This window comes from Euleptes europaea, chromosome 9 (assembly GCF_029931775.1).
Source record: "Euleptes europaea isolate rEulEur1 chromosome 9, rEulEur1.hap1, whole genome shotgun sequence".
Classification (NCBI taxonomy): domain Eukaryota; kingdom Metazoa; phylum Chordata; class Lepidosauria; order Squamata; family Sphaerodactylidae; genus Euleptes; species Euleptes europaea.
This window is the reverse complement of record NC_079320.1, coordinates 33,570,835-33,583,878: the sequence shown is the minus strand read 5'-3', so window position 1 is coordinate 33,583,878 and position 13,044 is coordinate 33,570,835. Positions and strand designations below refer to the sequence as shown.

Sequence of the window (13,044 nt, the reverse complement as noted above, 5' to 3'; positions counted from 1 at the left end):
TTGCCATTCTATTACTTAGGGCCCTCTTACACCATTTTTTTTTGCCAAATTTCATAGCCTTCCCCTTGCAGTATAAAAAGAAGCACATTCTTGGGCAAAACTCCTCTTTTCCTCAGTGAGAGTAGAAATCTAAACCTAACAATATTATTCCAACATTTGTGTAAAGGCGCTCCTACCTCATCAGCATCCATGGCTGTCAGCTGCATTATTTTAGATCCATCTCCTACATTTTCTTCTACAGTCAAATCAAGCATATCTGTAGGAAACACTGGTGGGTTGTCATTCACATCTTGAAGAGTTATTTCCACCTATGGGCAGAAGGGAAACAATGCCATGACACATTGATTAAACAAGAGTGCTACAAATGACCTAGCTTTACATTAAGATAGGTAAACGGTGCATAAACTCATGTTCAAGAACTTTCCCAAACAAGAACTACAAGCACGAATAAATTCCTGGGGCTGTTGAAAAATCTTCATTGTTGCAAAAAACCCCAAGAAAAGTATCTAACCTAAATAATTTGACTTGTTGATAGTAACTGATTTTAAATGGACTTCAGCTAGTTTACATTGGACATGGTCCACTGATTGACTGTCATTGTAATCCCCCAAAATTGGCCCCTGGAGGATAACTGCCAAGACCTGGGGCACACACTCATTCAACCATTAAATGCTGCCTGACAGAAAGATGAGGTGGTGTAAAATTCTTCCTGAAATGTTTACATATTGACATGTTTTTCAAAAAAGAATTAATTTTTAGCACAAAAATGGGTTCCAATTATCATTTTGGAGAAAAGAGTTTGTGATTTGTAAAAATCAATATTATATTATTGCAATGTCCCTTTCTACCTGGACTACTCACATCTAAACTCAAACACATTTTATTTTTCTTAAATTCTGTTTGTATATTTAACCATCATTTGTAATCTGAAATACTTTCCAGAGTTGTTTACTCATGTTTCTGTGTAAGCAAGATTGTTTAGATCTCACAAGCATAGGTTAGCTAAGGTTTCAATTGTTAGGTGGACATACACTAATAATGGCCTAATAAAAAAGGAAAGACAACAGCTGGTTTATATCCACTCTGAAAGCAAGGGATTCCCATAGGGCACAAAGTAACAAGTTGACACCAAAACATGAAGACCACCAAGGAGATAATGGTACAGTCTCCTTTCAACAAACACAGAAAAGACAGACTGTTTAGTAAAACTAAAGAAAAGAAACAGAACTTAAAAATCAAGGAAGATAAGTAGGTTGACAGGCAGAAACTCAGTGGTACTCCAGCATTTTCTCAACAGTCTTTACCAGCTGATTTTTCTAACTCTGGTTTTAAAAGCTTACAGTCTTTCATTTATTCTCTGCTCTTTATGACCACAGTCATAAGAGAGTAATAATGATAATTACAATAAACACACTTTATAACAACTAGGGCATCAGGTTGCCCAGATCTAACTAACTATTAGATTTGATTTCATGGGGGGGGGGGGGACTTGTCAGCTGCCAGTAAAGCATTATGATCGCTTCCAGCCAAAGGGGTCTGTAGCTTACAATGGACTGGAAAGCTACCCAGATCCTTTAGAAAGAGAGAAAGGAACATGGAGGAGGGGCTGTGAGTTTGTAGAGCATCTGCTTGCCAAGCAGAAGGTCCCAGGTTCAATCCCCGGCATCTCCAGTTAAAAGGACAAGGCGAGTGAGTGATGTGAAAGACCTCTACCTGAGACCCTGGAGAGCCGCTGCTGGTCTGAGTAGACAATACTGACTTTGATGGACCTTATACTGATTCAGTATAAGGCAGCTTCATGTGTTCCTGGTTCTATGCCTATGAAAGTTTGGACAGTCCAATAGACAATGGAACAAGTTATCAAGGCTTCCTGTGTCACAGCAAATGAAATCCTCCCAAAGCAGCCAAAAAAGTTCTGCCATTGGGATTGAATCAAGGTGAGCCATCATAAAGGCTCACTGGTATTTGGGAACCATCAAGATAGGCTGGGCTGGAGTTTGGATGTAGTATAAAAAACCATACCAATATTGTTAAGAGATAAGAACAATGCAGACTAGGGTTTCTAACCTCCAGGTGGAGCCTGGAGATCAGCTGGAATTAGAGCTGATACCCATATGAGAGAGATCAGTTCCTCTGGAGAAAAAGGCTGCTTTATGATGTTATACCTCCCTGAAGTCTCTCCCTTCAAACCCCACCCTTCCCGAATGTCACCCCTAAATCTCCAGGAATTGTCCAACCTTGAGTTTGCAACCCTCATGCAGATCAATATTGGTTTTAATTTATCAGCAACGCAAAGATCTGCATATCATTTTCATGCTTTGAAATGAAAATAATATCCTAATGGAGAGAGAGATCAAGGGAAAGAGAACAGTTCATACACTGCCCAATCCCAAAACATGAGTGTTCTCAAGGTAGTGGAGGGATAGTTTTGGGGTGCAAATGAACTTAAAACATCAGGCTAAAACTGGGTTCATTTATGAGCCAAATGCGTACTCCTTTTATCCAATTACAGGAACAAGGTTTTCACATCATCTGACTTATTCTGAGTGAGATGCAAACAAGATATTAGATGAAGTTATGTTACTGGTTTAGAACCTGGTTCATTTACTAGACAGGACTCTGAATTCCCACCACAATTTTCAGTTTGATCCAATCTGTAGTCTTACCTATAACATTAGCTTTATACACTCCAGGAGTGCAGGGGATGCTGGGGGTAACAATTGGAAGTGCCTTGCATACCAATTCTGCCACCTACCCAGGTACTTGTGTACATATTAAGACCGTTTATAAGATGGTCTAGGTGCATGGAAGTGGATATACAACTGTACTCCACTATATATGGACTTTAAAAAAAAGGTAAAGGTCCCCTGTGCAAGCACCGGGTCATCCCTGACCCATGGGGTGACGTCACATCCCGACGTTTCATAGGCAGACTAGGTTTACAGGGTGGTTTGCCAGTGCCTTCCCCAGTCATCTACCCTTTACCCCCAGCAAGCTGGGTACTCATTTTACCAACCTTGGAAGGATGGAAGGCTGAGTCAACCTTGAGCCGGCTACCTGAAACCAATGTCCGTTGGGATCGAACTCAGGTCGTGAGCAGAGCTTGGACTGCAGTACTGCAGCCTACCACTCTGCGCCAAGGGGCTTAACTTTCAGTTATATATGAGCAAGAATCACTTACAGACAGATCTGTCAGAAAGAAAGTACCATTGCTCAGTGGTTTGCATGCTTTGCATGCAGAAGGTACCAGGGTCAATCCCCAGCATTTCCAGCTAGCAGAACATTTCACTACTGGAGGCCCTGAAGGATTGCTGCCAGTCAGCGTAGACAATGCTGAGCTAGATTGATCAATAGTCTGACTCAGTAGAAGGCAATTTTGCATGTCCATATATGCTAGCAGCTCAGTCACAGCTCTCCCTGTTGTTTTTTAATGACACTAGTTCACCTCCATCCCACTCACTCACCCAGACACAAAACATAGCTTTTCATAAGCTAGCTCAGCCAAGGAACTTTAAAGATATCGGCATGCTGTTGAACTAATCAGCTTTGGAAGTAGCACTGAAAGGCCCATTATTTGGAAGCAAATTAATCAAAGAACTGAACATGAATTAATTACATTAGATATAAATAATGACCTCCTTGAGTCTGGCTTTCATATGTCAAATTTACACCTGGGGATTTTAATATACAACCATAAACCTGCGAATGTAAGAATTAGCATAGACATTGCTGATACAGCAATAAATACAATGTCCCAAGCTAAGCTTCTAGAATTAAATCATTTTGGGATTTCGTTTTTTAGGAAATTACATTGCCTGAGAGGTTCATTAATAAAAAAAATAAGCACTGCAAAATTGTGACTATTAATTTCAACTAACAACAACAAACTAAAGAACATTAGAAAAAAATGCCAAGTTATGTGATATGTTATTGCTGACAATCAAGTCTGGACTCTTAAGTGAACACAGCTACAGAGAGCTCTACCAGACCTATTAAATTTCACCAGATCCAGTTTCAAGGTACAGCAGCTGCAAAGCTTTGCAGTTTACTTATTAATACCATATAGATCAGGAACGGCTACGGTTTCATCCACAAGTTGATGTTTTGCCTCCAAAGCCAGATTTCACTCCGTACTATTGTCCTTTGTAGCTATATATGTAAGCAACTGCATTTTTTAAAGTATCACCTGGTTAACTTTGCACTTCCAAGCTTTCTTGTTTTAAGGTAGCTATAGCCTCCACGAAGTGCTACGTTATGAGGCTGAATGGCAACATTCATGAGGCACACAGAGCGTATTAACTGAAAGAAAGACTGACACTGAATGATTGGAAAGTAAGAAAAGGGGAAAAAATAGATGATCACAGAATTATCCTGAACATTTACAGCCCATTCCTGAGGTTGGGGGCCAAATGGGCTTAGAAGGCACTGTGACCCCTATGCCAGCATCTGTGCCACTTGTGCTATCTAAACTGACACGGACACTGGTGTTGGGGCACTTACGCCGTGGACTGCGCAGCCCTCGGATGTCAGCTGAGCTTCCCGCTAGTGTCCAGCCAGCGCAAGTTCTCGCACTGTCGTCCGGGGAGGAGTTCAGAGGGGCACAGCTGCCGTTAGGCAGCTTCCTAACCCCTTTCAGAACGGAAATGCCCTGAAGCAATGGCGGTTTTGCACCACCTTTTTGTTGGCGTATCATCGCTGTTTTCAATGGTGCTTTCCCCCTCTTTTCCAAGTTTTTATTTTAAAAAAGCCCTTCCCCGCCCCCACTGCAGAGGCAAAATCTCTTTGGAGGCGCTGCGGCGCCTCCAGGGCCACACCATCCCCGGCCTCTGCAGCTCTCAGGAATGGGCTGTGAGTATCCTTCATAATATAGAGCAGTAATACATAAAATTGAAGTCCCATTAAATCTAGTGATCCTGGCAAGTTGGTTTGAAAAGAAAAACAACAACCAACTAAAGACAGAAAAGGCTGCCTTTCTGGCATGTTTGCTACATAAGTTTTAACATAAATTATTTACCATTAAGGCACAGTATGTATAGCTAATAAATGTTTAGGAACTTCTAACTGGCTCTTCTTTAAGGCAACACAAATAAGGGAAATTTATAATACGGACAAGAAGCCTACACTGCAAATTACAAAGAGTCTGGCGCCTGATAAATATGATGTTACTGAAATGTTTTGAAATTGTATAATAATTCACATTTCCACCTGAAAACATACATCTTCATTAACATTTTTCACAAGGATCAACAATTAAAACAATTACAGGTTTCCCCCTTCTTTTTTTAATTTGAAGAAGCAGAATTAGATTTATGCTCCTGTTTATAGCAGTTTTTAAATGCAATCAGCCGGGAGCCAGGCAAATCATCTGTTTATATACATACATATTAGAGGGGAAACCATAAATTCAGCAGGTTTTTGTTTTGCTTCCCTGAGTTTCTCATTTAGGGATCTTACAAGACTCCTTCCTCACATTCTAAGGAATACAGAATTCCACATTTGCACTGGAGAATGTATTGTTTCAGTCTGGTCTCTGTGAGAATTAAAGGCCAGTTATATGGAAATGTGTATATGTGTGTGTGTGGGGGGGGAATCCCACAGATAGCCCAACTGCATGTGTTACCTCAGATGTAAACTTCTGAAACTTCATGCTTGGATTCCTGTAATGTGCTAGCTGATGGGAATATAACGTACATATCTTAAAATGGTTATGTTAGCTGTCAGTTTGTTTTCACATCCAACTCAAGGTGCTAGTTGTGTTAAAGCCCTTCACAGTCTAGGGTTGCCAGGTCCCTCTTAACTACTGGCGGGAGGTTTTGGGGGCGGAGCCTGAGGAGGGCAGGGTTTGGGGAGAGGAGGGACTTCAATGCCTTAGAGCCCAATTGCCAAAGCCATTTTCTCCAGGTGATCTCTATTGGCTGGAGATTCGTTATAATAGCAGGAGATCTCCAGCTAGTACCTGGAGGCTGGCAACCCTATCACAGCCTCACATATCTAAAGGGCCTCCAATGTGTCTCCAATATGCCAGCTTTGGTCCTCAGGCTTCCACTTATTAGCTGTTCCCATACATAAGGTAACCAGCCTAGAATCAGACAGAGCCCATGCCTTTTCCATTGTAACTCTCACTTTGTGGAACAGCCTTGACACAAAGTATTCCCGGCCTTTTGGTTAAGATCAAGCGTTATGTTTTAAAATAAATGGGCTGCAATCCATGGAAGATTTCTCCAAGCACCACAGTCCTTGCACAAGTAGAAACACTAAAACTACTCCTCTCTGTCTGTTAGTCAAAACAGGGAAGATATCTTCTGCATATGAAGTAGAAACTATACTTTTCTTTTCTTTTCACCTAAAACTTTTCAACTGTCCAATGAATGCAAGGAAACAGAGCAGCCAGAAAAATGCTGAGTCAGCTCCCACGAGGCAAGAACAGTTTGCATTGGCAAGACAAAAACACATTCAACAATCCCTTTCCTCATACCACTGAACATGTGTTTCATCAGTGCGCCACAGATGGAATATGATCTAAGAAGAAAGGGACCGCCATGTCTTATTACGTAGCTGACATGTATTTGCACCCTACTACTATTTTGTTTAAAAATAATACATGGAAAATCCTAGTTGGATCAAGGGCAACTGGTTTTTGGTTTTCTTTCCCCCCTCTTTTATGCTGTTGTGGCCCCTTTTTCATCTATATGCTTCTTTTCAAAGAGCTAAGGGCAGCTTCACCATCTGTCCATTTTACTTTCATTTGCTGCAGTGATATTATCCAGAAGTATTGTGAAATATCTCATATCAATGCAGTATATCTTGCCTTGACATAAAAGATAAAAAAACAATACTTGCTTATGAGATTATGTTTACACTTTTATTCAATAAGGTAACCAAATGAAATTTTCTTTTCCTCTTAAGGAGGTCAAGCCCAGGTTGACCAGCATAAATAAGTATATCTATACAGATAGAAAGGAAAGGCACATTACACTCTTTTCCATTTATACTGGTGTCTGCAAGTGCATGGGCTGATGCTTTTGTATTTTGGGTGCAAAGAAGTAATGTTTACAATCTGATACATACTAATACAATGAACAGCAGTTCATATGTCTCATAAGGAATTCCTACAAAATGTAAATTAAAATCAGAGGACAATCAACCTAATCAAACATTTCTGTATTACTGGTTACACTCAGGAAATGAAATCTAAGAACATAAGAAAAGCTATGCTGGATCAGACCAAGGCCCATCAAGTCCAGCAGTCACACAGTGGCCTATCAGGTGCCTCTAGGAAGTCCACAAACTAGACAACTGCAGCAGCACCATCCTGCCTATGTTCCATCGCACCCAATATAATAGGAATGCTCTGCTGATCCTGGAGAGAATAGGTATGCATCATGAGTAGTATCCATTTTTGCTAGTAGCTATGAATAGCCCTATCCTGCATGAACATGTCCACTCCCCTCTTAAAGCCTTCCAAGTTGGCAGCCATCACCACATCCTGGGGCAGGGAGTTCCACTATTTAACTATGAGTTGTCTGAAGAAATACTTCCTTTTATCTGTTTTGAATCTTCACTCTCCAACTTCAGCAGATGACCCCATGTTATAGTATTATGAGAGAGGGAGAAAAGTTTCTCCCTGTCCACTCTCTCGATACCATGCATAATTTTATAGACCTCTATCATGTCTCCCCTTAACTGCCTTCTTTCCAATCTCTCATGGCTACTAGTTAAAATGGATACTAGTCATGATGCATACCTATTCTCTCCATGGTCAGAGGAGCATGCCGAATATATTAGGTGCTGTGAAACACAGGCAGGATGGTGCTGCTGCAGTTGTCTTGTTTGTGGGCTTCCTAGAGGTACCTGGTTGGGCACTGTGTGAACAGACTGCTGGACTTGATGGGCCTTGGTCTGATCCAGCATGGCTTTTCTTATGTTCTCATCAATTCATGCGGCTTTCATCCATATAGTCTGGGGGGTGGCATTTAACAATACTAACACAGGGTACAAATGCCGATACTTTGACTTGCAAAAATCTGTTTTGTTAGAATAGCAAATAGAGAAGTAGCAGGTAAGTTCCCACATCTGATACCTACACAAACAGGTACAAAGAGTTGGGAGGCATTCTAACTGTTATGCTGCTACAATGTACAGTAGCATAAATGCAGCCACAATGTCACTACTGAAAAAGACAGGCCAATTCCTGTTTACTGTGTTATTAAATTAACATTATAATTAAAAATATTGTCAAAGGCTTTCACGGTCAGAGTTCATTGGTTCTTGTGGGTTATCCGGGCTGTGTAACCGTGGTCTTGGTATTTTCTTTCCTGACGTTTTGCCAGCAGCTGTGGCAGGCATCTTCAGAGGAGTAACACTGAAGGACAGTGTCTCTCAGTGTCAAGTGTGTAGGAAGAGTAATATATAGTCAGAAAGGGGTTGGGTTGAGCTGAATCATTGTCCTGCAAAAAGTATCAAAGGTAATATGCTAATCATTGTCCTGTAAGTATCAAGATAATGTGCTAATGATACTTTTTGCAGGACAATGATTCAGCTCAACCCAACCCCTTTCTGACTATATATTACTCTTCCTACACACTTGACACTGAGAGACACTGTCCTTCAGTGTTACTCCTCTGAAGATGCCTGCCACAGCTGCTGGCAAAACGTCAGGAAAGAAAATACCAAGACCACGGTTACACAGCCCGGATAACCCACAAGAACCAATAACATTATAATTATTTTGTAAATTCAAACTGAGAAAGGAAAGAACTAGGATAAGAAAAAATGCCAGTACTAGGCTTTCTTGAAGGAAAACACACACACACACACACAATTTTTTTTCCAGGCTACAATGATTCTAACTCAATTTTTCTAACTCAAGCAGACAATTTAATCGATCCGCTAAGTTACATCTCCCATGAACCAGACAAACTTAGTTAAATTCCTACATGCAATAAATCAAATCACTGGCTATTCCCTTGTCATTGTAGGAGCGATCCTGTATATTTGTGCTTTGAAATCATATGTTTGAAATGCTCATAATAACGATCATATCCACTTTTTAAAAAGCAATGTGGCACTTTCCTTCACGGAGAAAGTTATACAGCCTAGGATTTGGAGTAAATGTTTCACTGCATCCACAAGACTTCATCATGCATCATAGCCAAAATTTACTCTGTGACTCACCGTTCAGAAATACATTCATTCAGTGCTATGGCACAGGAAACCAAATTATTAGTGAATGAAGGTATCTATGTGCCTGATTAATGTTATCCCTTTCAAATTGTATCGAAACAATTGAGTAAACATTATCATATATACACAGTCACCCAGATGCCCTTATTTGTACCCCTGAATCTTAACACACTAGCCGTACATTAACAGATACACAGTCTAATGAAATTAACCCCAATTCCAGGGATTGGCCCAAACTCCTTGGTTCCAGTGTACATTTCCTGCCTTGGAATTTAAAACAAAGATACACTTTGTGTTTCCCAGCCTTGCTTCCCTGATTGAAACAAACTCATTTATAAGTCTAAATATTCTGCCAAACTAGTTTTCCCAAAGATTTATTGTGGTGTTTGGGTTAAGCCTCTCTAGGGCATGTGGGAGGGAACGGTGAAACATAAATCTATTCAGACAGCCTCTCAGTTTCAGACAGAGTATGGCTCCTCAATGGGGCAGGCATTGCTTTTATTTCTCATATTAAGATGATTATTTCTATTAATCACTAAGTATCACCTATCAACCATTGCCATGTGTTCTCCATACAAGAGTATTCCTTATCAAAGGTGGGGAGGGGAAGAAAAAGGATAAATGACAAACTGGGCAATCAGCCAAAAATGCCCAGATCACCCCCACAGTGTGGACTAGAATGGGATAGCTCTACTCTTGACACCAAAAAGCTTTTGAAAGCCCACTGAGTGTGCAGTGAAATAATAAAGCAGTTGAGCTTTTGTTAGTAGACCACGTTGCTTGAAAAGCTGAGACTGAATGTGCTGCCCTCCCCACGAGAATCAAAGAAAATTACACTGCCCTTTTTAGCTTTCTGGAAATTAATACAGTTTCAGTAATTGTTTAAGTCATTCACTGACCTCTTAGGCAAAGTGCTGCCTCTCCTGTAACTGACGGCCTGATTGTCGAAATGCTTTTTGGCCATCAAGAACACTAGCGAAGTCAAAAGAGCTCTTGCAGTCAACAGTGTTTTGAGGAATGAAAGTAAAAGCAGTTCAAATGTGTGTGAACACTGGAAAGCATTGGAAAGTTATGGTGTAAGGGTTTCAAAGCATACATCTGCATATGCAGAATGGTATTATCAACCCTAGCAGTAACCCCATTAGAGTCAATAAAAGAAACATTTTAAATTGTTATTAGAATAAAATATTGAACACAAAATTGTGTATAATGATGTTATATGTACAGGTCGGTTTCTTCCTAGATGAGTACAGAATGGAGCAGGGGAGGTGGCTTCTCATGCATATTTTACGTTTTGCACCTGAATAACCTGGATCTCAAAACTCAGTCTTACAGACAGTGTGTCATTCCTTTTAGTAAAGTCTGGTGATTTTCTTTTAAGCCTACATTAAGCTTACCGCAGCTAGCATTACCTTTAGTCATTAAAATCTGCTTTAGCCATCTGCCAAACTGATACAAATGCTTAGCAAGCACGTTTACCTAGGATACTTTAAGAGTAAAATACTGGAATCTTACACATTTGGGAATCATATAGTTTACAATTTTATGTTTAACTTAATGAGATGTATCACTGTTTAATAACATGGATTTCAGAGGTATGTGTGTTACCATTCTTGCAGGGAAAATGAGCCTGCAGTTCCAGAGTACAAATGTCACCAACAGTAAATTAATAAATGAGCAATTAGGTATACAGGTGTAATATCATACTACTTGTACGTTAACAGTGTCTGGTAGACTTGAGGCCATAAATGAATTACTCTCATCAGGCTATATGGGGATTGAATTCAGTGGGAAAACTCTTTTCCCATTTCTGTACTGGAGATGTATGACTATATCATCCATAATTTCTTTTTCTTAATGTATGCTATCATTGTAAATGGTTTTGGTCCACCCATTTTCATTGCTCATACAAAAGATTTGTTTGGGAGGGTTGTATTGATTTTACTGTATCTGGTACAATACATATAAGATACACATAACTGTTATGTATAATGCACAAATAATGTACAACGGAAATTTATTTACATGCACATTTAAAAGGAAAAATAGGGAAACAGAAAATGTCATTACAATAATGCTAATGGGTTCAATTTGTTTAAAAGGTATCTAAACAGAGATACTGGAACCAAACCAGCAAATTTGGGTAATTTGATAGAATCCCTAAAGTATATCAACTGGATCACTTTATAAGTCATGCAGTATACAGAGAAGCAGATGTAAAAGAAGATGCACATGTATCTTCCAAGAGTTCTAATACAGGTAAGTCAGGAGCCCTGGTAGAAGCCAGATACCACATCAAGATTTAAAATGACTAAAGGTAGGTCTGAGTGCCCAAACTACATATTTGCAGAGTTATTTTGGTATTTTCTTCCCAACTAAAATAGTTTCATAGGGTAGCCACGTTGGCCTTCAGTAGGAGAGCTAGATTCAAGTCCAGCAGCACCTTACGAGACCAACAAAGGAATCTGAATCTTTAATTCTCGAAAGCTTATACCCCAAGACTCTTGTAGGTCTTTGAGGTGCTACTAGACTCCAATCTAGCTCTACAACTAAAATACTGTATGTAAAATACTAAAATGGCAACAATTATCTGATTTAAACCTCTGGTGGATTAAATAGTGAATATAACAACAACAACAACAACAACAACAACAAGCTTTTGTTTATACCCTGCCCTCCCCTGGCCAGGTCAGGCTCAGGGCAGCTACCAACCCAATCAAACATAAATAGCACTTTCTTAAAATATATAAAACCATCTAGCACATAATAACCCGTAGCACACTGTAATTCCATTAGTCCAACTTCGGCACCCAGTTTCCCAATTAGGGAGCTATGATGGTATGCCCATATTACAAATCTCCTACATGTTAATATATGTACAGTCTGAGCCCCATAGAATCAAACAGATAATGATCCAGAGCTACTTTAACTGTTATCCTCTTATGTGTACACTCAAATCTGAGCTTTGGCCTATCTCCATTTGTTGTCTTATGGTTCAGACAACATCAGCTTCTCCAAGAGCAGAGCAATTGATTTTGTTTTCCATTGTATACACATATGTTACAGTTATGTTGTAGGGTAGCCAATTTCCTGGTGGGACCCAGAGATATCCCACAATTACAACCAATCTCCAGACTAGAGAGACCAGGTCTTATGGAGAAAATGGCTGCTCTGGAGGGTAGACTCTATGGCACTATAGCTGCTGAGGTCCCACAATCAAACCCCGCCCTCCTCAGACTCCATTCTCAAATCTCCAGGAATTTCCCAACCTGGAGCTGGCAGCTCTAGATGTCACACATATAACTTGTTAGATTTTGTTAGATTTTTGTTAGATTTTTTTCATGATCAGAAGCTCAAGGTGAACAATAAGAAAATAAAATTCAGGAAAAGATCAGTGGCTGGGCAGGACCCTTCAGGTTCTAAAAAGAAACATGGCAAGGATTTTGGTTCAGGGACTCAAGTAATTAACAGCTTCTTCTAAGGAGGAGGGAAGGGACAAAGGAAATGCTCCTTTAACACCATTACTTGCTCAGAGAAACTTCCCTTAGGAGAACCAGTAGGAGAATGGGGGGAGGGGAGAGGGCAAGGACATAGGGGGGTAGTGGGTAATGATGTGATGTCACTTCTAGGAAAAATTGGAAATGTCATACCTCTCTAGGAATTGGCTGATTGGATTCCTAGAGAGGACTGACATTACTTCCAGGGAACCCGGAAGTTCTCTCTAGGAATCTCCAAAAACTCTGTGGTTTTACCATATGTTACAGTTATGTTGTAGGTTTTACCATACAGTTTTGACCCATTCCTAGAGAGGTGTGACATCATTTCCTGGTTTTCCCAGAAGTGATGTCATGCCATCGGCTG

At 40.1% G+C, this 13,044-nt stretch overlaps 1 protein-coding gene across 1 annotated transcript in view; it reads right to left on the bottom strand.

The window, feature by feature from the left end:
• The window catches only part of FAT4 (FAT atypical cadherin 4), a 133,231-nt gene that overhangs the window by 65,264 nt on the left and 54,923 nt on the right, over nt 1–13,044 (bottom strand). Inside the window, exon 2 of the mRNA XM_056855939.1 lies at nt 177–308. Coding sequence (XP_056711917.1) covers nt 177–308 — 132 coding nt within the window. The remainder of the gene's footprint in view (nt 1–176; nt 309–13,044) is intronic.